This window comes from Xiphias gladius, chromosome 24 (assembly GCF_016859285.1).
Source record: "Xiphias gladius isolate SHS-SW01 ecotype Sanya breed wild chromosome 24, ASM1685928v1, whole genome shotgun sequence".
Lineage (NCBI taxonomy): Eukaryota > Metazoa > Chordata > Actinopteri > Istiophoriformes > Xiphiidae > Xiphias > Xiphias gladius.
The window spans coordinates 5,889,037-5,916,363 of NC_053423.1; the positions used below are offsets into that span (position 1 = coordinate 5,889,037).

General features: G+C 41.8%; 2 protein-coding genes across 5 annotated transcripts; one reads left to right on the top strand and one right to left on the bottom strand.

The window, feature by feature from the left end:
• The first annotated feature begins 484 nt into the window (after nucleotides 1-484).
• Nucleotides 485-15,966, top strand: cpsf1 (cleavage and polyadenylation specific factor 1). Its single transcript, XM_040121354.1, has 38 exons — nucleotides 485-658; nucleotides 1,467-1,632; nucleotides 1,736-1,763; nucleotides 1,872-2,005; nucleotides 2,104-2,184; nucleotides 2,282-2,433; nucleotides 2,612-2,758; nucleotides 2,899-3,038; nucleotides 3,128-3,238; nucleotides 3,342-3,435; nucleotides 3,524-3,611; nucleotides 3,988-4,143; nucleotides 4,427-4,478; nucleotides 4,558-4,631; nucleotides 4,722-4,796; nucleotides 4,909-4,989; nucleotides 5,318-5,413; nucleotides 5,534-5,713; nucleotides 5,893-6,034; nucleotides 6,228-6,406; nucleotides 6,672-6,811; nucleotides 6,902-7,082; nucleotides 7,198-7,404; nucleotides 7,553-7,642; nucleotides 7,729-7,875; nucleotides 8,004-8,156; nucleotides 9,533-9,649; nucleotides 9,942-10,032; nucleotides 10,717-10,801; nucleotides 12,432-12,573; nucleotides 12,732-12,884; nucleotides 13,100-13,276; nucleotides 13,623-13,689; nucleotides 13,795-13,842; nucleotides 13,936-14,091; nucleotides 15,084-15,213; nucleotides 15,399-15,537; nucleotides 15,620-15,966. The coding sequence occupies exons 2-38, from the start codon at nucleotides 1,489-1,491 to the stop codon at nucleotides 15,665-15,667; spliced, it is 4,425 nt and encodes a 1,474-aa protein (XP_039977288.1). The 5' UTR covers nucleotides 485-658; nucleotides 1,467-1,488; the 3' UTR covers nucleotides 15,668-15,966.
• Nucleotides 15,914-26,528, bottom strand: adck5 (aarF domain containing kinase 5). Of its 4 annotated transcripts, XM_040121356.1 has the most exons (16): nucleotides 26,337-26,528; nucleotides 24,682-24,773; nucleotides 24,439-24,588; nucleotides 22,868-22,943; nucleotides 21,633-21,833; nucleotides 21,404-21,544; nucleotides 21,015-21,128; nucleotides 20,791-20,922; nucleotides 20,621-20,704; nucleotides 20,441-20,522; nucleotides 19,311-19,389; nucleotides 19,141-19,232; nucleotides 17,500-17,752; nucleotides 17,275-17,399; nucleotides 16,793-16,909; nucleotides 16,578-16,693 (listed from the first exon to the last, which is right to left on the bottom strand). In XM_040121356.1, exons 1-15 carry the CDS (start codon nucleotides 26,358-26,360, stop codon nucleotides 16,833-16,835), a joined length of 1,722 nt encoding a protein of 573 aa, XP_039977290.1. In that variant the 5' UTR covers nucleotides 26,361-26,528; the 3' UTR covers nucleotides 16,578-16,693; nucleotides 16,793-16,832. The 4 variants fall into 4 exon arrangements, with proteins under 4 accessions (XP_039977289.1, XP_039977291.1, XP_039977292.1 ...); XM_040121355.1 differs by lacking the exon at nucleotides 17,275-17,399 and having other exon boundaries at nucleotides 15,914-16,693; nucleotides 26,337-26,525; XM_040121357.1 differs by lacking the exons at nucleotides 17,275-17,399; nucleotides 19,141-19,232; nucleotides 19,311-19,389 and having other exon boundaries at nucleotides 15,914-16,693; nucleotides 26,337-26,526.
• Between the last annotated feature and the right edge of the window lie 799 nt (nucleotides 26,529-27,327).

Here is a 27,327-nt window from a genome sequence, read left to right on the forward strand (position 1 = left end):
TTAACTTGCATCACAATAAATTATTTTCAATATGTAGAATTGCAACTTATTCCTAAAGGGAGTGTAAGAGAAGAGACAGTGAAATTAATAATTTAAAGAGTCATTCCTCTTAATTTTTGTCCCTCTGCTAAGTAGCAGCAAATAGTCTGAGACTAAACTAACCCTTTTTTGCCTGGGAGCCCTGAATTCTAGGGGGCCTGGTGGATCTACAACCTCACTTAGGGGGACTTTGGTTTGAAAAATTATTTATCTGGGGCACTTTGCCTTGAATAACGGAATAAACCTGGTATATTAAAATATGAGAATATATTGCACGAGTGCTCCTGAAACTGTCCCCTCGCATCCTGATAATAAAGATGCTGAAGAACTGAATATTTTCTACTTTTCTTTAAAAATTGACAAATCAACTTGTGGAATCCAGCTTCTATCACCATTTTGAACTTTGGGGGCAGCAATACGCTTCGGAGCAGTTAGTCCGCCGGAAAAAGAAAAGCTGAAGAAGAGGACTTGCGCAGCCACAACACAAGTCAGCTAACTGCTAGCTTACCTGGCTATCGGACAGATAGCTTAAGTTAGTAAACCACAAAGTATGACACCCTAAATGTGAACAGAGGAAGGAAAAATAAAGCTACAAACTCTGATAACGTGTTTGATATAGGTACGTTGACAAGCTTAATTCATGATTTGCAAAGACATGCCAAAAACGTAAGTCCGGTGCAGACGCGGTGCCATGATCGCTAATATGCTAGTTACAAATGGGAACGCCAGTTGCTAACATCGCTATCATTACCGGCTTTGCCACACATTTGTTATCCGAAGCTAACTGTTAGCTGTGTTAGAAGCACACACTATTCACAACGAAATGCCCGGATGGCTTGTGCTACTTGCATTAAATTAAAATACCTATCAAAACGAAAGCTAATAATCAAATTCAGCAGACAAAACCGAACGTTAACGCTACCTTTGGGAGATTAAAGTATAAGCTAGCTAGCGCTCATTTATCATGGGAGCATCTTTTTACATCAGTGTCGTGAATTCTTAAAGCAGGGCTTAAACTTTCTTTATTAAACAGCCACAGCTAAAGATAGTATAATGTAGTACATCGGTGTGTGGTATATCTAGTCTGACGGCAGTAGACACTGGTGATAACGTTAAGCAAAACCCAGTTACAAAATTTGAAAGTTTACTCCATATTTCAGCATCTACACGTAACAATAAAATAAAAGCACGACGTTTCATGAACGGTGGAGTCTTATGTTTAATTCGGCATGTAGGTTCTTTACCTCACTATTCACAAAATAACTCAATGTCAATTGAGCATTGTCTCGCATTGTTTCACACTGCTTTCCACTCCACTTCACTCTGGAGAAAGACTTGGAGAGTGAATGTTTGGTGTTTGTCGCATGTATTTAAACTCACCGGTGGCAAAGTGTGGCGGCCCTGACATGAATGTTCTCACCTGTCAGATGCTGAGGGCAGCCATCCAGGATGTATGCTGTGTACAGACAAGCCCACACCCCCACTGCTGTGGAGTTCTCTGTCTACTGCAACTTTATATCCAGTAAGGAGAAGAACTTGGTCATTGCTGGAACATCTCAGCTCTTTGTCTACAGGATTATCCACGATGTGGAGGTAACTTTAAGTCTCCACTGGGCTTGTTTCATTCTGTCAGGTTTTTAAATATAAGCCCAAATTGTTCCATGTGATAGGTGTAACATTTCTGTCATTATTTCAGAGTACGTCAAAGGCTGACAAGTCTTCGGGTAAGTCTGGACTTCAGACTCAAAGCAAACCAAATTTACTAATGACAAATTACATAAACTTACATGAGTGTTACTGCAGTCCAACTTCACTCTGCTCCCCTCCTGCAGATTCCAAATCTCGTAAGGAGAAACTTGAGCAGGTGGCATCCTTTTCTCTCTTTGGCAACGTTATGTCCATGGCCAGTGTGCAGCTTGTGGGAGCCAGCAGAGATGCACTCCTCCTCAGTTTCAAAGATGCCAAGGTATTATTATCTAAGCTGTGCACTGCCTAACTGAATGTTTAACTGCCTGAAATTGTATTTAACTGGCCTCTGGGTGTGTTTTTTTTCCCCCCCACCAGTTGTCTGTAGTGGAGTATGACCCCGGGACACATGATCTCAAGACGCTGTCACTTCATTATTTTGAGGAGCCAGAACTCAGAGTGTGTAGCAACAGGAACATAGATAATATGTGAAATAACTGTCTAAATTGGAGGAAATTCATTATTCCACTAATTTGGACTCTTGCTCAATTTTCAGGATGGCTTTGTACAAAATGTACATATCCCCATTGTCCGTGTAGATCCAGAGAATCGCTGTGCTGTTATGCTCGTTTATGGTACCAAACTGGTGGTGCTGCCATTCAGAAAGGACACTCTAACTGATGAACAGGAAGGTGGAGTTGGAGAAGGGTACGCCTGCAGTCTCCTAGACATTCTGCTTCTTGACATCTTTTAGTATCTGGTGGGCAGCTGTGTCCCAAAAACCAAACTTTTCCACTTTTATCCTGCTGCTATTAGAGTTAACACGAGCACTCAAAAGTAGTTTGGCCATGCTGAATACAACACTGTCGGTGTATCTCTTTTGCAGACCTAAATCCAGCTTCCTACCCAGCTACATCATTGATGTCCGTGAGCTGGACGAGAAGCTGCTAAACATCATTGACATGAAGTTCCTGCACGGCTACTACGAGCCCACGCTGCTCATCCTGTTTGAGCCCAACCAGACATGGCCTGGGTCAGTCCAACGCACCAGCAACTCTAATGGCAACTTTATGTTTTTATGTGATATTCTGAGCTGCTAACATGAGGGGCTCTCTGCCTGATTCAACCAGATTTGATTCAGCAATTAACGTCTGTTGTTTGTCACTCTGCCAGGCGTGTGGCTGTGCGTCAGGACACTTGTAGCATCGTTGCTATCTCCCTCAACATCATGCAAAAGGTCCACCCTGTAATCTGGTCTCTCAGTAATCTGCCTTTTGACTGTACGCAAGTCATGGCTGTTCCCAAACCCATCGGTGAGCTCAGTGAATTCTCTCTTTTGTTGTTAAAGTGTTTGGTTTTGCAGCCCCCTTGAGAGTTCTGATCACATATCAAATCTTTGCAGGCGGTGTGGTGGTGTTTGCTGTGAATTCATTGCTGTATTTGAACCAGAGTGTTCCACCATATGGAGTTTCTCTCAATTCTCAGACAGCTGGGACCACAGCCTTCCCACTACGTAAGCATTAGGATCTAAAAACACACACCTATACTATATCTGGCCTTGTTAATATGTACACCATTTGATATTTATTTGATGTTCATGTGTTTTGGTTACGCAGGTGTACAGGATGAAGTGAGGATCACACTAGATTGTTCCCAGTCTGACTTTATTGCCTATGATAAGATGGTCATCTCTTTGAAAGGAGGAGAAATGTGAGTGATTGTAATTACCAATAAAAAGCACATGAACAGTGTTGACGTTTTCTGATTCCTCTCTGACGATTTACTTGTTGTCTTGCAGTTACGTGTTAACCCTCATTACTGATGGCATGAGGAGTGTCCGGGCGTTCCACTTCGACAAAGCTGCTGCCAGCGTCCTGACAACTTGCGTAAGTTGTGCTCGTAGCCCTGAGCAAAAATGGTCTGATGATACATATGTGTTTCTGTGGGGAAACACATAAGGGAGGACGTAATAGAGTTTGACTGACATGGGGTTCGAAGGCTAAATCCAGTGCTTTAAGATTAGAGCTGCTGAATGCTGTAGAATTTACCAATTTTATACCAAAAAACTTATTGGCAGAGAGATTTTTTAAAAAAAATCTGGAAAAACGTCTTCAGACTTTACCCAAAACTCATAGGTAGATTCTTATATTTGACTGACATTTTAGGGTATAAAATGTATACTATGTGTGTCAGCTTTTAGAGGATTTAGGTATAGACAGTCTGCCATTCCGATGCCTTACACTGTGGTCTTTCCTCCTCTAGATGGTGACCATGGAGCCTGGCTACCTTTTCCTCGGCTCCCGCCTCGGAAACTCTCTGCTCCTGAAGTACACAGAGAAGCTTCAGGAGACACCACCAGAGGAGGGCAAAGAAAAGCAAGACAAAGAGAAAGAGAAAGAGAAGGATAAAGATAAACAGGTACATCAGTGATTGTGTAAAATGTGAAGTTTAATGTAGCCTGTTGTTGTTTTTATGGAGCACCACTGAAATGTCATCTTTAGTTTGACTTGCTTTATGCTTTTCTAGTTGCATCAATTAGTTTACATGAGGCACTTGCCTACAAAGTCTTTGAAAGACTTGTTTTCACACTCTTTCAAAGTAAATGTGTACTGCACACACTGTACTTGGAGGGATTCTTGCTATACTTGACAGCTTGTCACCAACATATCCTTTGTTCTAAGTCATTGCTAATGAATTCCAGGAGGAACCACCAAGCAAAAAGAAGCGAGTAGAGTCTTCCACCAACTGGACTGGTACGCTCAAATTTAATTTTTGATATGTGCCAGAAATATGTGTGTGATCTCCCAGTCTGCAACTTATTTGTTTTGACAGATGAGCTGGATGAGATCGAAGTGTATGGAAGTGAGGCCCAGTCAGGCACTCAGCTGGCCACCTACTCCTTTGAGGTAGTGAAACCCTTAAGCGCCATTGCTTTTTATGTAAATGCAGATCTTTGTGGAATGTGATTGAGAGGTCTTTTCTGTGTTTTCTTGCAGGTGTGTGATAGCATACTCAACATTGGACCTTGTGCGAATGCCTCCATGGGTGAACCTGCTTTCCTGTCAGAAGAGGTACGGACATTTGAAACACTTCCTAGAGTATCTGTATATTGGTTAGTGCTGCTAATGCTTTGGCAGAGAATTGTATTAGAGTTTACTGACTTTGATTTCCGCCTACCAACAGTTCCAGAGCAACCCTGAGCCTGACCTGGAGGTTGTAGTGTGCTCTGGCTACGGCAAGAATGGTGCATTGTCTGTACTTCAGGTAAATCCTCCCCGTTGAGTTTGACCGTCGTGTTTTTGCATGTTTGCTTAGGTAGGTGAATGCATGATTATTGTTACCGCACCATCCTAAAACCTGTGGTCGTGAGGGCCGTCTGCCGCAGGTCCAGTGACGGTGCTATAGTGAAGTCTGGGTATACCAGGGCTGCCTCAGAGATCTGACGGAGTAGCCTGTAAACATCCCAGACACAAGCTGACACACTTAAATGCGCAGAGCGAAAGATTTCCAGCACTACAATCTTGTTTCTTCTTTTTTTTTTTTTTCTTTCCTTCCTATCACATGCTTTGATTTGTTTCCATTCTATTCTCAGAGAAGCATCCGACCCCAAGTAGTCACTACATTTGAGTTGCCAGGTTGCCATGACATGTGGACGGTCATCTCAAGTGAGGTCAAGGAAGACAAAAAAGTACTGTGTATTTCTGCTTAATAGCTTTAAGGTCTTCGCTAATGAATGATCTAAATGTTCAGTCATGTATAGTGGCACCCCTTTTTTTAAACTGTAAGATGTTTCTTGGTCCTCTCCCAGACTGTAAAAACTGACGAGTTAGAGGACGGGGCTGAGACAGAGACCAGTGAGGATGGTGACGAGGGGGAAAAACAGAAGGAGGAGAAGGAGAAAGAGGAGGAGGAGAAGACAGAGCCTCCCCTGGAGGATGATACAAAGAAGCATGGCTTTCTCATTCTAAGCAGAGAGGATTCGACCATGGTAAAAACTCACATCAGTACACATCTGATGCCTTGTAATTTTGATTTGAACAAATAAAAGATTTAAATAGAACTCAATGTATTGTATGGAAATAAAAAACTATCTTTTATATCATCTGAATGTTGTCTAATTGGCTGTGTTTGTTTGTTTGTATGAACTGATCCTGTGTTTTGGTGTAGATTCTTCAGACTGGTCAGGAGATCATGGAGCTGGACACCAGTGGTTTTGCCACCCAGGGACCCACTGTGTTCGCTGGAAACATCGGTGATAACAAGTACATCATCCAAGTCTCACCCATGGGTATTCGACTGCTGGAAGGAGGTAATGAGACCGAAAAAACCCCGAAAAAGTCAGAAAAAAGTGGTGACACTTTAGTGATAATTAGATTTTTAGTAGAAAACAATGATGAATGAAGTAGGAGAATACATGTACAATATTCAAGCAAACTGAAAGCATTAAACATAATGCACCCAGCCGGTTCCGCTGACATGCGTTCTTCCAATCCTGCTTTCAGTGACACAGCTCCACTTCATCCCAGTGGACCTGGGCTCTCCCATAGTGCATTGCTCCGTGGCGGACCCTTACGTGGTAATCATGACTGCAGAGGGAGTAGTCACCATGTTTGTGCTGAAGATTGACTCGTATATGGGGAAGACACATCGGCTGGCTCTGCAGAAGCCACAGATCCCCACTGTGAGTAAATCATGCTCATCAGTCTTCATAGCAGGGTTTCATTGGACAAACACGTCCCCTGCTGGCCAAACTGAAGCCATCAAGCAAGAGTGTCTGGTTCCACAGTTTCAACATTGTCACTGATTTGATTTCTCTGCTTCAGTAATGGCAATATGCAAATGCAGAGCGTCACTCCGCTCCCACATTTGGAAACTAGATCGACGCAAGTCTTTAAAATCGCTTTTGACAGCAATTCATTTGGCTAAAACTGCTTCTCCTTCCACAGCAATCACGTGTGATCACGCTGTGCGCGTACCGCGACGTAAGTGGCATGTTCACCACAGAAAACAAAGTGAGCTGCTCCGTCAAAGAGGACGCCATCATCAGGAGCCAGTCTGAGGCAGAGACCATCATCCAGGACCTCAGGTGAGAATTCACATCACCTCCTTACTGAAACTTACCACCAGTTGCGAGACCTCCTGTTTATGTAGAACTTGTTGGTAAATGTGTTCGTAGTAACACAGTGGATGATGAAGAGGAAATGCTGTATGGAGACTCCAATGCCAGTGCAGCACCTGCAAAGGAGGAAATCGGTCGCAGCTCTGTGGGACTAGCAACCTCTGGAAGTGAGGGAAGCTCGAGCAAAGCAGAGCCCACACACTGGTGCATGATCATCAGGGAGAATGGTGTCATGGAGGTACGGCGTCTATGCAACATCATCAGAGTATATACAGTATATTCAGTAGTGAAAAGATGCATGTTAATGCTACTGCTACATTATTTTTTATTGGTCCTTGCTTTTATTTGAACAGATTTACCAGCTGCCAGACTGGAGGTTGGTTTTCCTGGTGAAGAACTTCCCAGTTGGTCAGAGGGTGCTGGTTGACAGTTCCTCTGGCCAATCAGCAACACAGGGGGAGGGTAAAAAGGAGGAAGTAACACGACAAGGAGAGATCCCGTTAGTCAAAGAGGCGGCTTTGGTTTCACTCGGCAACAATCAAAGCAGACCATATTTACTGGTGAGTTTTTACCTTCGGGCTCTTTGTGCTGAGCTCATTGATGTGTTTGTTAGTTGTTTCGCTTGTTTAAAGTGCTTCATAAAAAGAAAATAAAAAAACTTACATTGAATAAAAACCGGCGATGACAAAATGCCTTCTCGTTTTCTAGGTACATGTGGAACAGGAGCTTCTGATCTACGAAGCGTTCCCGTATGATCAACAGCAGCCTCAGAACAACCTGAAAGTCCGCTTCAAGAAAGTACGAGCTAAGACTGACAAAGGTGGACTAAATCAAGTGAGCTTTGAGTGAAGTGAATCTGAACAGTGTTACTCTACTCTGCACAGGTGCCCCACAACATCAACTTCAGAGAAAAGAAATCAAAGCTCAAGAAAGATAAGAAGGCAGAGAGCGGCTCCACCGAGGAGAGTTCAGCTGTGAAGAGTCGGATTGCCAGGTTCAGATACTTTGAGGACATCTCTGGTTACTCAGGGGTAAGGAGGGCATTTTTAAAAACTTACTTTAGGACTCCAGCCCAAACATCCACGCCTTGAGAGCTTTGACATCCCTGTCACGTTTTGGATAAGCTAAGTCGTTTTCCGCATTTTTCTTGTTGACACAGGTGTTCATCTGTGGCCCGTCTCCTCACTGGATGCTGGTCACCTCTCGAGGAGCGATGAGGCTTCACCCCATGACCATTGATGGCTCCATCGAGTCCTTCTCCCCTTTCCACAACATTAACTGCCCCAAAGGTTTCCTCTACTTCAACAAACAGGTACACAGAGAACACTTTCTCACTTTGGTAGTGATAATGTGGCTTTTTCGACATCAGAACATGCTCCTCTCCATCAGGTCTTGAAAAGTAAAGCTCCACTCTGAACTGAAACAGAAACACAACTTATTCATTTATTATTAAATGAACAGGAAGTTGAATAAGATTCCACACAGGTATGAATGTTCCTAGTAGTTGTGATATCATTATTATCCTGGACTCCAGTAGACAATTTTTTTTTTTTTTTGTCTTCTTTTTGTCTTTAACTGTTACAGGAAAAGAAATCAGTACACACTGAAACACAGTCTCAAAATGCTAAATACTTAGAATTTCTGCAGTTGTGCAGATAATAATTATTGGCACCAATACAATATAATACATCTTTCTCACAACTTCAGTCAAAAAATGCTGGTATTTTAGAACCCCTCAAAAAGCATATCGAAAACAAATCTTCACAAAATGGTAAGAAAAGAGATGTGAAGCGGGAAGAGCCACTAGATACAGAAATAATTTTTGTCCGCTCTGAATTCGCATTTCGAACTTTACTTTAAGTGATAGCCTTACTGTTGCTGGACATATAAACATGTCAGTAATTATTTCAACTTAGTTTCTGAGAAACTATCTTTTTTCTTCTGTAGTTTGGCATGGCAGACAGGTCGAAATACTACAATACCCATGAGCCTTGGCTGCCGTTGCTGTGAAGAAGCAGCCAGTCAGAGGCGCCAATTCGAAATGCTCTGTTGTTGCAGTTGAGAACAAAACACGAGCGCCCCGGCTGCAGAATTCACCCGAGAACGATCCAGAATCTGAAAACGAATTTGTTTAAGTTGCAGACTGTAAAAGCAGTTTTCTCCGAAGTCTAATCCTCAGCTTCTATTTGCCACGAGCAGCGCACAGCAGAATTCAGAGCAGCTCCGGAGTCACCTTACGTTATGTGCTACCTTTGACTTTTCATAAAACAAGCAGATATTTTCTTACTTAGTGGTTAATCTTTTGTCAAGCAGGAGAGATTCATCTAAGATGTGACCTGAAATAATCTAAAGCAATTGAGAGGATATTTAACTTGTGGAACTAGGGACACTCAAAATCGCTTCTCCCACTTGGCTACTGTAGATCTGTTATCTGATGCTTTTCTCAGCTACTCAAACAAGTCAAGAGCAGTTTTAGAAAGTACCATTACAGATTCTTGTAAATGCTATTCTAAAAATGAGATTATCACTACTGATCACCTTGTTGGTGCACATTTTATTCATTTTACCCTTCGCCTTTTTTTCATTTTAGCTCTAGTTAAACGATTCTCGTGTGTGTGTGTGTGTGTGTGTGTGTGTGTGTGTGTGTGTGTGTGTGTGTGTGTGTGTGTGTGTGTGTTTTTCCCACAGGGCGAGCTGAGGATCAGCGTTCTGCCCACATATCTGTCCTACGATGCCCCTTGGCCAGTCAGAAAAATCCCACTGAGGTGCACCGTCCACTACGTCTCCTACCATGTCGAGTCTAAGGCAAGGCTCCTCTCACTCAGCCCACGCAGCAACCGGGCGCAGCGAAGCAGCGACGCGACACAAATTCAAGCCAGAAACACACTCACACACCTCCACTCACGTAACGTGATGCAAAAGAAAAAGCGCATCGATCGGGCGGCTTTGAAAAGTTGAAGATGAAAGGCCTCTGGCCTTGAAGTTGTTTTTTTTTAACTGCGTTAGAAAAAAAAAAAAAAATCAATGAGGGCGATTTTGAAAGGATTAGTCTTTGAAGTGAAGTTCTCGTGTGTGACTGTGGATTTTTCCCTCTCAGGTGTATGCTGTGTGCACCAGTGTCAAAGAGCCCTGCACTCGCATCCCCAGGATGACGGGAGAGGAGAAGGAGTACGAAGTCATAGAAAGAGGTCAGTCAGACATGGACACACGCAACGCGCACACACACACACACACACACGCACACACACACAGAGCACCACCAAGTTCTTCATCATCACCAGCCGGCATGTTCCTGGTGCGTTCTTTTGAATAGACTTTAAACAGGATGTATATTGCTCCAGTTATTTTTTTCATACAACTGAATCATCACAGCCTGCATTCATACTGCTGCTACTTTATCCATCACTTTCAGCTGCTTCAACGTTTCAAGTTACTTTCAGCGAATTATTTCAACACTTTAAATTACTTTCAGCTACTATTTCATTTATCTATGACTTGAAGCTATTTAACAATTTATAAATCACCCTTAGCTATGTCAAGAGTTTATAAAGTACTTGTAGCTGCTGTTCTGACCAAGTGTCCGTTTCTTTTAGCTAAACTGTTAAACAGTTTATAGATTAGTGTTTGTTAACTAGTCCAAGCATTTCCACCCACCATTTTCAGCCAATAGTGTAGACTTCTGTGCTCGCTTGCTGACGACTTTTTACACACTCCCAATTGCAACAGGCAGTGTTACTGCACTACAACTGACCCAGGCTGCTGAGCGGCATGTCCTGTGCGGTCCGCCTTTCAGGGCCGGTAGTCTACTGACATTTCCTTCCTAACGCAATATGTGGACGTCTCGCTGTTGTTTCTCCGCTGTCATCCCGCAGATGAGCGATACATTAATCCTCAGCAGGAGAAGTTCTCCATCCAGCTCATCTCTCCAGTCAGCTGGGAGGCCATTCCCAACACACGGTAAAAGCTCTTTTCTTTATACACCGCAGCCCTTTGAAGAACTGGAGAGCAGTTTGAAAAAAATCTCTAGAAGTGCCTTGTGTTAATAGACAGTAGGCGCCCGAGAATGAAGAGGTCCAAACAACCTTCTCCCAGGGTTGTTTTTCTCATTTTCTGTGGAGCAGGTTGTCCTGGTTTCATTGGAATATCTCGGGTCATTTATCCATGGTGTGGACAGTTCATTTCGTCTCACATGGCTGCTTTCCCTCATTTCAGGGAGGATCAGTTGGAAATGTTGGGTCATTTATTTATCTGCTCTGCATTATCATTAACCGCTACTGCCAGTGCTTAGCTGTGAGAAGCCGAAGCACATAAGCAAGTGTTGTAGCCTTATATACCTGGGCACTGATTGTGTGAGAATACGTATCGTTATTGTTTTTTCTGTCCGAACACATTTAGATGCTTGATGGTAATATGGAGAGGTGGTTCCGCGCTAGGCTGACTTGGCCCTGCTGTTTTCCTGGCCTGCAGCATTAAGCTGGGATGACTTCAGCTTTGTGCCAGTAGATAGTGTTTAAATGTGACAGTCCATCATAGATAGACACAAGTCAATGCCACCAAAAAATATCAGAAACCAGATTAAGAAAAATAAGAATCCGGTGTCGTCTGTGTACAGGATAAAGATGAAATGCTGCTTCAACCGCAGTTTGAGCCGAGAATAACAGTAGGGCTCTTTGCTCTAATGACCCGCCGCTGTGCCGTAGCTGCACTGTCAGCAAACAGATAACTGCTCACTCTCACACTCCACCAAGGAGGTGATGTTCTGGGTTTGTTACTCACCAGGGACATTTGGTGACAGTTAGTTTTTCATGCAGATGCTGTACATACACCCAGAGGGACAAAAAAAAAAAAAAAAAAACAGCGCAAGCTCTGCATTTTCGCCACCTCTGCTGAACTACTGGTCTTGGAAACAAATCAGACCCACGCAGCTCTTAATATCTGTCACTGTCTGGATCCACTTGCAGATTAAACATTCCTTACCATTTTCTGTTGCGTAATAAAATAAGGAATTTAGAGGATTTTGCGGCCTTGGGGAGGTGTGCTTTAGGCATGCAACCGCAACCCTAAGTGCCCCTGTAGCTCTCTGGTGTGTGTATTGGACTTTGAGACCCACCACTGCCAGTGTGGCCGAACACATCCTGTGTACACACCGATGGAGGGCTGAAGCCGACGCTGCTGCTTTGCCTGCATGCTGCTTCCGCTATTCAGCCTGAGCGGACACAGGGCACGACACTCCTTCAGAACGCATGTAAACGTGACACCCGGGGTTTCGATCAAGCTTCATCACCCCCGTCTCACCCTATATTTCCTGTAAATCTTCCAGTGCCTCTCATCTAATACTGGCAAGATGTCTTTTTGCCCTACTCCTTTTTTGCCCATGTACAATGTCACTCCTCTTTTTATTGCAATTAGCCAATCAATGAATTCACCCTCAAATAATGTCAAATCCGAGTCGCCCTTTTTCCAAACTGATGCCCCGTAATGATATACTGTATAATCCCAAGAATCTAACACAGGAACACTTTGTATTGTGGCTAGAGGCTGGTAAGTGTGAGTGCGCCTTGACTTAACCCGCCTCTGTCTCCTTAAGGATCGACCTGGAGGAGTGGGAACATGTGACCTGTATGAAGACAGTGGCACTGAGGAGTCAGGAGACAGTGTCAGGACTGAAGGGCTACATCGCAGCAGGGACCTGCCTGATGCAGGGGGAGGAGGTCACCTGCAGGGGCCGGGTGAGCCGCACAAAGTCTTTCTGTTTGGTGGTGGTTTGGGGGGGGGATAAGAGATAAAAGTGTCTCCTTTAGCTGTGAAGCCTCAAACTCTCAGTTCTCTCTACAGAACTGAGGCCGTTTTGCTTCAGTAACTGAAAGGTTTGAATTCTCCTGTTCAGATTTTGATCCTGGATGTGATCGAAGTTGTGCCGGAGCCAGGCCAGCCCCTCACCAAGAACAAGTTCAAAGTGCTGTACGAGAAGGAACAGAAGGGTCCGGTGACGGCTCTGTGTCACTGCAACGGATACCTGGTCTCAGCCATCGGACAGAAGGTGTCACCATCACAGCAACCGCAATTCACTTAGCTGGAATTAGCAAAAACACTGCTGTCCCACACAGCGTCTAGCTACAGAACTTAAAAAAACTGGACTTTTTGAAGTTTTACATACATTTCTGCCCTGCATTGTTACTGGGAGGTATCTTGTGTGACAAGCTAACGTAATGTTGAAAAGCTAAGCAGGGGGTAATGGCCTCTGCGTTCCTGCAGATCTTCCTGTGGGTCCTGAAGGACAACGACCTGACCGGCATGGCCTTCATCGACACTCAGCTCTACATCCACCAGATGTTCAGCATCAAGAACTTCATCCTGGCTGCCGACCTGATGAAGAGCATCTCACTGCTCCGCTACCAGGAGGAGAGCAAGACCCTGTCACTGGTCAGCAGGGTGAGTGACTGAAGCAGTTCACCGTCAGCTGATGAAAGACACAGTTATGACTGAATTCGGACCCGTAGGTTCAATTCCGTCTGCTTCAGAGCAGGGTTGAGGCAGGGAGAGGTTACAAACAAGCAGGCCTAAGTGTTGTATTCAAGATAACTTGTGGGCTGCTGTACAAGCAGTGGAGTGTAATTGATTAAGATCTACAAGTGAGGCTTGATACCGTGTCTGTTGTGGCTATTTGGCTCCAGTCGAGTTTATCTTGAAGAGAGCAGTTCTGGCAGCTGGAGATAATTCAGGGACCGTAGCTGCCTTTGTTGGGATTTAACTGTTTTCATATTGTTTTTGGCACCAGGATGCAAAGCCTCTGGAGGTTTACAGCATCGAATTCATGGTGGATAACAACCAGCTTGGATTCTTGGGTAATGGTTATAATCCCATTGAAAGAAAATTCATGTAAATTTGTTTTAAAAAAGGGAGAAGAAATCCTTTTGTTCTAATTACCCTTTCATTTTCTTTCCTTTCAGTGTCAGATCGAGACAAGAACCTCTATGTATATATGTATTTACCAGAAGGTAAGTCTCACTGTTGGAACTACATATTCAAATGGGATGTAACTCAGTGTCAGGGGCACCTCCAGTCACGTACTTTGCGGTCTGTGTTCTCAGCTAAAGAGAGCTTCGGAGGAATGCGCCTGCTGAGGCGAGCTGACTTTAACGCCGGAGCTCACATTAACACTTTCTGGCGGATGCCGTGCAGAGGAGCGCTGGACACTGGCAGCAAGAAATCTCTGACCTGGGACAACAAGCACATCACATGGTTTGGTAAGACTCCCGTCTCGCATTATTTCTTGAGTAGAAAGTAGTTCCAATGAGACCTGTAGATACCGTGTGCTGTTGAGACAGTGTCTGAAAGCCGATGTTTCAAGCCAAAAGGGCTGGCAACACTGTGATACTGAAGGAGGTGAGATTGGGATGTCAGGAGCCAGAGCTCAGCTCCGGTGGGCTCCCATGATTAGCAGGTGACCGGGGTAGGATGTAGAGAAAAGCTGATACTCGTCTACAGTGGGTCGGTAAAGTTCAAGTTCTTTCCTGTCAGAAAATGTTGGACAGTCATACTTGAGAGAGTGTGAAACAAAACAGCAGTACCTTAAAAAAACAAATGCCCACATGGCCACCTTGGTAGACAGCAGTGTTTGCAGATGACTTATTAGCATCAGGCAGGTAAAAATCGTTTTCGGAGGCTTGAGATAATTTGGGTGACGTTTCGTAGCATTTAGGTGGTTATACTAATAAAAGAAGGCTGGAGGTGCATCTTAGGTCCAAATCCTTTATTTTTCTTCTGCTAATTGTATTCGGCCACAGGCTTAAGGGGGAGCCTCTGAAGGGCCACATTCCTTTCCTGGCACCGTAGGGGTAACGTTTTAATGGCCATCGTTGCGACTCAAAAATCAGGCTACTTTTATGACAACTGGGCTTGTTTGAATCTGACTGGGCTATCTGATATCAGTCAAATCTTGCGACACTGGTAGACTGGTGCATAGGGGAAAGAAGCTGTATACTTTGTGTATTTAAAACTAGTTTTGTCATTGACCTTTGTCAGACATCGATGGATCTAATTTACAGAAAAAGCAAATATTTCAGCTGTTGAGAATAACTAAAATTTCACATTTTGCTGATCCCTTTGGCTTTTTTAAAACCACGTGAGAATTCCAGGATTGAAATCCTGCAAATGATGCTTTTGGAAAGAAGTCTCAGAGCTTCAAATCCCCTAATGTTGAATGTGGACTAAACCGCGTTCCTCTGTGTTCCCACAGCGACCTTAGATGGAGGAGTTGGCTTGCTTCTCCCCATGCAGGAGAAGACTTACCGGCGACTGCTGATGTTACAGAACGCTCTTACCACCATGCTGCCTCATCACGCTGGCCTAAACCCGAAGGCCTTCAGGTTCACATCTTCCTACAGTACTTTACCAGTCATATATTAGATGCCACTGTTCAAATCAGACTTTGATTTACACAGAGAGGCTGCAAAGGGAGTGTCTCTGGTCTTCAGTGTGAGTGACAGATTTAGGTTGGCTGTTTGATGTTTGAAGACTTGATTTAATCAACCCGTGTGTATCCTGTGTCCAGAATGTTGCACAGTGACAGACGAAGCCTGCAGAACGCTGTGAGAAACATCCTGGATGGAGAACTCCTCAACAAGTACTTGTACCTCAGTACCATGGAGCGCAGCGAGCTGGCCAAGAAGATTGGAACCACTCAGGACATAGTAAGTACACTAACAAACAGAGAAAATGCAGTCAAGTTAGTTTTCTTATTCGGATTTTATTTTGTCCGTCTTTTCTCTCTAGATCCTGGATGACCTTCTGGAGATCGACAGAGTAACAGCTCATTTCTGAGCCACATTCCCACGTCTCCTCCTCCACGAATGCTGTTTTATATTAAGTGGAGACATTGTTTTGTAACAGTCATCTGTGCGAAAATCTTATTTGTTTTTCTTACTTGTTATACAAAAAAAAAAAAAGAGGGTAGTTGTGTTTTCTTAGAATATTTTGTATAAAAAATAAAATCAGTGAACGTAATAACACAAGCCTACTGTGTTCACATTGAGCTTTGAGTGATTAAGACAGGAAGGCTTTACAAAAAGGAGGTAGAACATTTTATTAACATTGTTAAATAATTTAAAAACATTAAACCTGCACAGTACACTCATGGTTGCATATTTCTGGCATAAATCAATAGACTGAATGACCTTTTTTTTTTTTTCCATTTGTCTCACTCCAGTGGGGATGCAGCTAAACATTGTTGGGTTTAGCTTGTTTTATAGCCAAGGTACAGTTATCACACATTCGTCATGGAATACAGTGACTCCATTTGATGTATGGCTAAGTCAGGATGATATAGCTGCTACAAAATAACAGAGAATAGAAAGGTAAATGTTTACCCGTGTCCTCGAAACAGAAACTGTACTTTAAAATATCTCAAATTTGGATTTCAAAAAGATTTACTTAACTAAGATTACACTAAAACAAAATGTGTATTGTCCTTCCTTTAGTTTAAAAACATTACAATAGGCTTTTGAGTTCTGAAACTCTGGCCTGTGGGTGTCTACTCGGGAGTGGCTTTGCTGCTTTACAAGTTCAGTACATTCTCACCCATTTTCAAGACTTCATTTCTGACTCCGCTCCAGATGTGATTTGATATGGAAACACTTGTGTAGCACCATTACTAACAGCACTCGGAGCTGCAAGAGTAGGTAAGGGCCTCTTACTGATGGACTGCATTAACTTGCGCTTAGAAGCGGTTCGTGTTCAGCTGTGCACTACCTCAGGTACTCGTATATGTCAGCGTCCAGAGATATAAGGCCGAAGTATGACAGCAAGCCCAGGAATGAACGTGTCAGACTCATCATTGCCATCTCCGATCTGTGGAGGAGTCACACCAAAAATTTCTCATGGCTCCGTCACAAAAGTATAAACACAAAGTGAATATTTACTGCACTGCAGAGACTAAAGAGTGCTTACCTCAAGGCCAGCTCAAACTTGAGGCTCTCCCACGTTGTCCTCACCCAGCAGAAGACCCAGAGCCTGGGCAGTATCCCCGCCCTCTCTGCCTGAATCTTCCCCCAGCCTCGAACCGCACTGAAAAACAACGCCGCGCATGTGTGACGTTCAGCAACATACTTTTAGCAATAGGGTGACCACATTGTCAACGTGGTGGACAACACACTGCTCTGAAGCTGATATGTTTTGTCAGTGCTCGCTTGTGGCACCGACCTCCATTACTGAGCGGTTCACGCTAGCTGGTGGGGTGAGAGCGGTTTGATGTTTCTTGGCTCTTTTGCACCCTAACCACCCTCAGAATGAAAACTAATTTATTTATTCAGTTAACTTGAACCTACCCCGACCCTTTGTTAGCCTACAGGTACTCAAACACAATGCAACAGGAATCTTTGAATCCGCTTACAAACTCACACACTGTGTGTTCACTAAAGTGGAACACCTACCTTTGTGACAGAGTTCGGTACAGTGATAAGATTGGTAACAGTTACTTTGTACACTAGCCGAAGCCAAAGTGCCCTTTAGTTGGAAGATCCTGGAACTAGCAACCAATGCAATAGTTGTCAAAGTGCTGGAAAGGGACAAAAATATGTTGTAACTTAAATGTACTTTGCGTCTACTTTTCTTTGAAAGCATTACATAACCATAATGTAGCGACTGGCTGTGAATACCTCTTGGCCATGACAAAGTAGCGGTCTACCGGTGCTCCCAGAGAGATGTTGATGCTTCGGACCGTGTTAATGTTCCGGAAGACCAGCAGCATGGGCCGGGGCATGGACTTCAGCACCTGCATGATGCTTTCGAAGCGGTGGATGGCCATGTCGCGCATGTAGGTTGTCTCCTCTCTGCTCAAGATGTTGGACAGACCCAGCTCCCGCATGTTGATGGGTCGCTGCAGCAGCATCTCACAGAAGAGGAAGTACTCTGCAGTGCAAATTAGATAAGGAATGAAATTATTGTTTCATTGTGTCACAGCAAAGTAGATCTCCTTGACAAATTACCACATGGGTTATCTGAAAATAAATATAGTCCATTTTACAAGATGTCGACAAATCACGGTTATATTGGGGGACAACTAGATTCTCTGATTCTGGATTTTGATAGACAAATTTCTCTCACATCCATACAGTTAGGTCCATAAATATTTTGACAGTAACACAATTTTGTAATTTCACCTCTGTACACCACCACAATGGATTTGAAACAAAGCCATCAGGATGTGATTGATGTGTAGACTTTAAGCTTTAATTCAAGGGGTCTAACAAAAAAATCACATTAACCGTTTAGGAATTACAGCCATTTTTATACATAGTCCGTTATTTTTCAGAGGCTCAAAAGTAATTGGACAATTGACAATCGTTTCCTTGGCTAGCTGTGGCCTGTTCCCTCATTATTTCGTGACAAATTAAAAAGATAAAAAGGTTCTGGAGTTTTGCATTAAGTAGCTGGTCATGGGAACTCTCGATATGCGGTCCAAAGAGGTGTTGATGCAAATGAGGAGGTCTACATTAGGCTGAACAAAACAAAACAAACCTATCAGACTGATGGAAGAAATTTGAGGAGTGGCCGAATCAACAATTTGGTACATTCCAAAAAAGAAGGAATGAACTGAACTGAAGTCCACGGAACACAACTAAAGTGGATGATCGCAGAATTCTTTCCTTGGTGAAGAAAAGCGCTTCATGACATCTAGCCAGGTCAAGAAAACCCTCAAGGAGGTAGACTTATCATTGTCAAAGTTTACAATCAAGAGATGCCTTCATCTATGTAAATACAGAAGGTTAACCACAAGGTTCAAACCACTGGTGAGAGAGGCCAGATTAGACTTTACCAGAAAACATCTAAAAAAGACTGCCCAGTTCTAGAACAAGATTCTTTGGACAGATGAAACCAAGGTTAACTTGTACCAGAATAATTGGAAGAGAAGAGTATGGAGAAGGAAAGGAACGGCTCAAGATCCAGTATGATCCAGATGCAGTAAAGACCTAAGCTTATCAAGGGAGGAACCTCAGCATTTGGTGATGTCCATGGGCTCCAGACTTCAGGCAGTCATTGACTGCAAAGGATTTTCATCAAAGTATTAAAAATAATCCTTATATTTATAATTATGTTGGTTTGTCCAATTACTTTTGAGCCTCTGAAAATAACGGACTATGTATAAAAATGGCTTCAATAAAATCTGGATGACTTCATTTCAAATCCATCGTGCCTGTGTACAGAGGTAAAATTACCAAATTTTGTCACTGTCAAAATACTTACGGGCCTAACTGTATAACATTTACTGGCATACGTCCTATGTTACATTTCCTCACCTTTGACCCCAAGTACATTAGAGTATCTCTCCATTGCCACCTCATCTCGTAGGACAATGGACCTCCACAGTTTACAAAGGGCCACTCTGTCACTAAGGTCAAAGGTCACAGTTAGAGTTGATAGCAAAATATTCTTAGGTTTTTACTAAACTGACTCATCTAACTCTTACTGTTGACTGAGGTATTCATACAATCCGTGGTCCAACAGCACCAACTCTGCCTTGTTATCAGGACCTGGTCTCACTAGAACTGCCAACACAAAGAATACAGTATGATACTAAAAAGGATCCAGTTCCTCAACATATAAAGGATAAAAAGCCTTATTTTGAACATTTAAACACAAATGACTTCACATAAAGAAAAACATCAAATGACATCAGTTTTACTGTAATTAAGTACTTTGGGTAGTGGCATAACCTCTTCTGAGCCATTATTTTTTAACCTGCACACATAACATACACATTAATCTAAACAATTTAAATAACGATCCCCTAGGTTATTGGGTTACATTTGCTTATGGGGACCGAGATATGTACTGAGCCGGGCGCTTTACAGTTAGATAAATCTGCTTGTGAGTGCTCTCTGGTGGTCACTGATGATATTCAGTAGCAATATCACCCTGTAAAAATACTCCATTACAAGTCCTGCACTGGAAATGTTACTTAAGTAAAAGTACAGTAAGTAAAATCTACTTAAAATAAAAAAATTTTTAAAAAGTACTCAGTGCTTAAAAACTGCCCCTTTGAGTGCTATACTGTTATATATTATGTTGCTAGATTTGGATTACTGACGAACTGATGTGTAAGTAGCATCTAGCTGTTGTAGTTGGGTGAGGTGGTGTTCACTTTAAGTATTTTATATACTGTTGGGTAGTTTAATCTGTAACAACGTATCATATTTGATAAGCTCATAACAGATTTTATATGTAAAATCTAAGACGATCCAGACAAACTATGTAACAGCACCAATGGTTCTGAATGACCTCCAATGTATCTTCTGCACTGCAACTTCTTGTTCCTTATTGGCCAACATATTTGCTTTAAAAAAAAAAGAAAAGAAAAAGAAAAAAAAAACACCAAAAGTTGGCCAAGCTGATATCAGTTAGGCTCTACGGATCTATTAATCATTACTGTGAAGTTTGGCTTTGTCTCCTCTGTATGGAGTTAAGCCAGAGACCTGATGGATAGCCTACAGATAGCCAACAGAGACTGATAGAAAATACACGCTTGTGACTTATTAACGATATTCTTTTTCACACTTTGGCACGTGCATACACACACACACACACTCATGTACCCACCATTTCCAGGGTGAGGGTCAGCATGAATGAAACCAGTGTAGAAAATTTGCTCAGCGAATGTTCGAATCAGTTTATCTGCGGTCTGAAAGAAAAATAGTCAGTGGAGATATTTCAGCCAGCATTCCAGTGATAAAACTCTACAATTAATATCGTCCCTTTGTCTAGCGTGCATCAACTTACATCTTTCAAACTTAGCCCTTGTCTTTTAATGCCTTCCACGTTGTTGATTTTGCAGCCACTGCAAAACTCTGCTGTCAGCACCCTCTTTAAATTAGAGAAAAACATGAAAATGACGAAAGGAAAGACATTATGAAAGTCCAGTTATTTTGTACCATATCTAATAACCTTACCTTAGAAGTTGGCTCCCAGAAGACTTTGGGTACAACAACAAATTTTAAGTGTTTCAGCTCCAGTGCACACCTCTCAGAATTCCTGGCCTCGTTCTCAAAGTCCAGCTCTTGGGCCAACGTATTCTTCAAGTCCTGCAGAAATTAAAATGATATCATGAAAGGAGAAACATCTTTCTCCTAGACAGATACAGTATGTCAGCAAAGAAATATGACCATATCCTGACCTTAAGAACCCAGCGGAATCCAAAGCTGGGGTGCATGAATTTAACAATATCCAGCAGGATCTCCAGTGTTCTGATATCACCATCAAAACGATCTCTGAGATCAATGTACTGCACCTGTGGGGAGCGGAATTTGACAAAAACAGGATTTTGAAGGATCATGCTGGGCATTCCTTACTGTCTACCCCCCAAAAAATAAAAGACCAAAAATAACAACTTAGATTCATGACTGGAACCTCTTTTTATGTATATTTTCCCCCTACTGAAAATCATTAATTGTGTTTTCAAGGGTTGTAATGGTTCGTAATGCTAAAAGAAGTGGCTTGATTTTTAAAAAAAGATGGAAAAAAAGAAGATACCATGTTGACTTTGGTCTCAGGACCAGTGCTCACCTTCACAGCAACAGGAGTCCCATCAAACAGTTCTGCCTTATGAACCTGTGCCAGGCTGGCAGCAGCTATGGGTTCATAGTCAAATGCTTTAAAAAGCTGCTCTGGGGTTTTGTTGAAGTCTTCTTGGAAGAGAGAATCCACCTTTTACAGACACAAACACAGTCCTGAGAGACTGCAAACTGTCCTCTTTCACTGAACCATGTGCTTTTATTTGTGGTACAGTTCTCACCTCTTTGTACCTCCTGTTCAAGGCCTTGTCTTCCAGTGTTTGCATGGTGTGGATGTACTCGGGGGGTAGCAGGTGGTTGAAGGAACACAGACCTTGGCCGAGTTTGATGTATATTCCCCCGTTCCTGATGGCACCTTTCACCATGCAATCTGCAGTCCTCTGGTGGCAGGCTGACATCTCAGCCAAGTAGGATGGGCTGCTCTAGCAGGGGAGGACAGACGTAAGACAAGATTGATTTGTCAATTTTTTACTTAAATTCTGAAGTTACAAGAGAGGAAGAAATGAAATGTGGGGTGAGGGAGGGGCATAACAGGTACCAAAGGTCCCTCGCTTCATATGAGCTGGGAAGATCTACACGTCTTAGTCCTGAGGAAACTGGGCACACAATTATGTGTGTTAATTATTAAAAGTTATGTAACTTAGTTTTTGTTAAAGCTTAAATTTGTGCTATGTAGTGAATTATATCTCCAAGACCAGTGAGAAAATTCTGACTAAAATTGGACAAAAGCTGTAACTCATTATGCCCTGCATTTTAGTGACTGATATAAAAAAGTAATGTTGGAACATGTTTGCTTTGCATAACTAACGTAATGAGTGGACCAACAATCATCTGGTAGTAATTTTAGAACTGCAACCGTCAACCATTTTTTAGATTAACCGCCTGTAATGAGCCTATAAATTGTCAGAAAATAGCAAAATATGCCAGTCAGGGTGACATCTTGTTTTTTTATTTCCGACAGTTCAAAACTCATAGAGATCAATTCTGCAGTGACATAAAACAGAGTCAAGCAGCAAATCCTCACATTTGAGAGGCTGGAACCAGAGAATGTTTTGTAATTTTCTTGCTAAATGACTTAAATGACAAATCTATTAACAAAATTGTCAATTAGTTTTCTGTCAATCAACTAATCTAATAATTGAATGATCATTTTAACACCAACGTAGGGTTTAGGGTTAGGAATTTATGGTTCATTATGAGCTAAACCTGGCCCTTTTCCCCACTAGCTGAATGCAAACAGTCACGGGGAGAACATTCTTTAGACTCCCCAGAACCTAGATCCGAAGTGCATCATCCAGCCTAATTTGACCAGAACTGGAGCAGTGGCTACATTACTTCTTTATACATTTCACTAACATGCGACATTAAGCTATACGTAAGATTTATGTAAATTTAAGGTGCCTACCACAATGAGAAGATTCATTATTCTGTCAACTTAGTTTATTTTGGAAATTACCTCATCCAGGCCACGAAGAGCCACATTGGTGGTCCACCAGTAATCCAGAGAGATAAGGATTCCCACAGAGAGACATCTGAGGACAAACAGATAAGAAGCTCGCTGGGACTTCAAAAGGTGTGGATCTGACTTGTAACGTGATGTGAACGGGAATGTGAGTGATTCATAATATTAGCAGTTTTGGCAACACTTGTGGTAAATGGTGGTCATATCAATTGCATTTTTCTACAGTGAATCCCAGAGATTCATCTCAACATCGACTGAGAGGGCAGTAATATGCTTTGTAAGCATAAGTTTAATTAAGATCACTGGAAATATCCAGTTACTGCACAAAAGTACCTTCACATTGACTTCTTCAATACACTGTGTATACACATACCTCTGCCTTATTGAGACAACCAGTATATCACTAATACAATAGCTGTAAATATACCCCCCTCTAAATTATTGCACTACCACTACACTATTTAGTCCCTTTGCAAAGCTTGGCATTCTTGCACTTCTTGTACAGCTGCCAACCAGAGCAGAACCCTGTATACAGACTGGCATATGTATCGGCACTGTTTGTTGTTCAGCAGATTATTCTTTCTTTCTATTTTTCTATTTTTACACTTATTTTATTCCTATTACCCCTGTGGATAATTATTTATCCTGTATATGGATGTTTAGCAGTCTTTACTCTTGATTTGTCACTGAATGTACACACTTAAGGACGTTCTGACAGATGGTGTCAAAGTCCTTGTATTTATTAGACTTGACTCTGATTCTTAAACTGAAATACAGAAAATTATTTTAATGTAGACAGCATCATTAATGTTTTTTTTATTCATTCAAAAAAGTTTTTTTTTGTAGGTACATTTCAGACAAAAAAAAAAAAAAAAAAAACAGTTACTTTCCCCCACCACCCAAGGACCCTGTGTAACATTTTGATTTGTGAGAGCATAAAATTTGTGTGAAAATCCATTTAAACCAATCTACAGCTTTAAAAACAGGACATTTTTACATAAAAATATGAATAAACCAAAAACGACCAGCCTTAAAGTGACACTGTGTAACTTTTGAAAGAAGAAATAGCACGTTCTTCCACTTACAAATGAAAAGTTTAGTTCATAAGCAATAATATGCACCCTTACTCAAATCAATGCAGCAATAACTTGCTGCTATGGCCTTGCTTGGTCTGGTATGACCATGATGGCTAATGTTCACCAATGTTAGCAATGTTAACTTTATATACTCCTGCATCACTGACATTACTGAGTCAGTTCAATGATGTGATGGCTCCTCAGTACATGTCTAACTGTTACACTATGTTTTAACAATTACCATTATCCAGTAAATGCCACTTGTAGTCACAGTACTTCCTGTACTGCAAAAGCTGCATAGTCTCACTTTAAATATGTAGATAACTAAGTCAGTATTAAAAGCTCTAGAAAATATAAATAAAGATGTTTTGAGAAACTACCGCTGAAACAAATTCTATGAGCTAAGCATCAGAAATGACATGGTGGTTACGCTTTACTTTAAGGCCCCCTATTTAGCATTCATATCTGTAGATAAAGATATCGACAAACCTGCAGAAGCGACCAAATCCTTCAATCACAATCCTCATCTTCCTCCTCTCTTTTGGTTCTGACACAGCATACTGGACACCGACTGCCACAGGTACGCTGACAGAGATCCCAACAAGTGTCTTCCATAACAGCCCTCTGTGCTGACCTTCCCTGGAAGGAGGAAACCGTTCCATTTCATCAAAACAGCAACATCATCATGGATAGACGTTAACCTGTGATTGTGGCCTCTTTGGTATTTTTTACCTGTGTAAGGTGAAGGATCTGGTTGCCTGGAGTGATGAGCCGGGTTGTGGATATCTTCGGACCAGAGCCGTGTGCTGCAGACACAACCTTAACTAAAGAAAACAAAAGCACCGCCCAACACTCAAAGACAATTCTTTTAGCACACACACAAAAAAAGAACTCATTTAATGGTGGATGCTTATCTTCACAATGCGCATTTTTTCTAACTATTAACCAGGCACTTGTTCAAAGAGGACAGACTGTACTTTCAAACCCAGTATAGTCCATTGAACTCTGGAGATAACCCAAGAACTGGTTCTCAAAGCGCTGGCTTATTTTCTAAACAGGAACATCTCCAATTTAATCTGGACTGTTGATATACTCTGGAGCCCGTTCACCGTGTCAAATCCAATGATATCAAAGCCTGTAAGCTTTAATAATTCATGCATTTCCAGTCATACGGCCATTTGGCTCCAAAAGAGGCTTGTCACACAGCAATAAGAGCAGAAATATTAATAATAACTTACTTTTGGATTAACAATAAATACTGATGTAACAGATACACAGTGTCAGTGCAGCTCTGAGAAAAAGGCTGAGAGTACAAAGTCTTTTTACAACCTCAAAGAGATAACACAATTTTATCCAGTTAGCTGAAAAGCGTGCCAAATGTGCCATGATGAGCAGGCAGCAATAAAACAATTCTTGTTCCCATTTACCATAGCTGCAGTTTTTCTTCCTGCAGCTCTGTCTGGGAATGTCAGCAGCAACAGTTTCACTTTTCAGTATTATGATTATTGTGATCTGGATTGCTCATAATTTGCTCTTGTTTAGAAGACACAATAGCTGCTAATGAATTCCTTTCCCAGTCAAAAAATAGATTGAATAATTGGTAACTGATTTCCAGACGATGACATCCAGCCTCCTGAGACCTACAAGATCCCACCAATACCAAACTTGCTTCATTAGATAGACACAGATACTGTGTTTGTAAAACAGCACAAGAACGTGTGTGTGTGTGTGTGTGTGTGTGTGTGTGTGTGTGTGTGTGTTTATTTGTGTTAGGAAGGAAGAAGGAGGAGGATGGTTCTAGATCAAGGCCGATATGACCAGCCGGGATACTTTGTTGTTTTTGTTCACTGTCTGCGTCTGAGGGACAAAATGTCTCCACGGCTGACAAATTGATGTACAGATAGCAGCAATGTCAGGGACCTGAGCACTGAAATATCAAACAAACTCTGTGTCACTCACACACTGAGCAGCACAAGTCTTAAGACTGTTTCCCATCGCCACAATCACCACAGCATTGAATACGGAGGGGACAGTTAGCTGTATTGGTTTAGCATTATAACACTGTGTAATTACGTGTTGGTTTTTATGTAAAGACACACTTCATAGTCACCTTGTAGGTTGTAGCCGCCAACAGTAATGGGAAATTGTGGAATATAGCAACATTAAAAATGTATTCATTTGTACGTCCAAATAACCATACTCACGTGCCAGGTTTACTAAAAAAACACCTTACACCTGTCCATTAGTATGTGTTGCTAATATGAAAAGCTGGCAGTGCTGGTAGTTAACTACGCTAATTGCAGTTAGCTGTCGGTCAACTAGCTGACTTTAGCTAACACTACTATCAAACTGTCCTGAAAATAATTTAGAATATTGTTTTTCTTTACCACTCTGGAAGCCTCCCCTGTCATTTCCCCGAGTTCATAAAACTGCTCTGCTCTCAGTGCTGAACTGATGTCCACAGTGTCCGTCCTGTTAAGAATTTGTACTACCTCCTGAATCAATGGTCAGCCAACTACTAGCATGTCCACTATTGGGTAGCCGAAGAGTAGCAGCAGCCGAGAGCGAGAGCGTATGCTCCCGCCTACGTCCGTTTTCGCTTGAATCTTGTTAGACAAAATATTTTCGTGGGTTTTTCTTGAGAGCTTTATTTTGTGCATAGGTCGTTCCCCTCTCCGAAATAATTAGCATTAAAAATACGTTTTTCAATTGTTACTTCAAATTCTTAGATAAATGTATTAATTCTAAAAAAATGAAATTGATTATTTTTACAATAAATTCTGATTTTGCTATTAAAATAGTAGTAAAAAGGTATAAAATTAAAACTGAATGTAGTGTGAATTAAACATTATATTTCATTATTCTGCCTTTATATCAAAAATACATTAATGAATTATTACATTGATTCCACCACTTTCGTTCTGAAAATGCATTTGTCTCCTGCTTTGATGTTGAAAAACACATAAATAACATAAATACAGAGTTTAACTACCTAGTTCAAAATGCTTAAAATTACAAATATTCCTAGTCCCTGATTGAAAAAAATCCAGAATCTCTGAATATGAAATTATTGTTGTTTTCAAAATTTAAACTACTACACACAAGATTTATCCCACTTCAGTGAAAAGGCCATTATCAGTGTATGTGTGCTGGACATCACACGTGCAAATTCAATATTAAACCGTGATTGGCTTCCAAACTAGTTGTGATGTCCCAGTATTGTGCTCATACTCGCACGTCTTCATCTCAGATCTAAGGTTTGCACAGAGAAATATTCCCCCTCTAGAAGCTGCATGTCAAACTTCCCAGAGAGGGCCAAACATCCATTTGAAGCATCAGTAAGTAAAACACATTTTTGAGTGAAGGGGAACTTTAAAA

Excerpts from the sequence above, each read along its gene's own strand:
- cpsf1 (XM_040121354.1), top strand. The coding sequence starts at position 1,489 with ATGTATGCTGTGTACAGACAAGCCCACACCCCCACTGCTGTGGAGTTC. Across the intron at positions 12,574-12,731 it reads AGGTCACCTGCAGGGGCCGG|ATTTTGATCCTGGATGTGAT; the intron begins GTGAGCCGCACA and ends TCTCCTGTTCAG. Across the intron at positions 13,277-13,622 it reads CCCTGTCACTGGTCAGCAGG|GATGCAAAGCCTCTGGAGGT; the intron begins GTGAGTGACTGA and ends TTTTGGCACCAG.
- adck5 (XM_040121355.1), bottom strand. The coding sequence starts at position 26,360 with ATGACAGGGGAGGCTTCCAGAGTG. Across the intron at positions 21,834-22,867 it reads CTCTTCGTGGCCTGGATGAG|AGCAGCCCATCCTACTTGGC; the intron begins GTAATTTCCAAA and ends CTCCCCTGCTAG. Across the intron at positions 16,694-16,792 it reads AAGTTTGAGCTGGCCTTGAG|ATCGGAGATGGCAATGATGA; the intron begins GTAAGCACTCTT and ends ACTCCTCCACAG.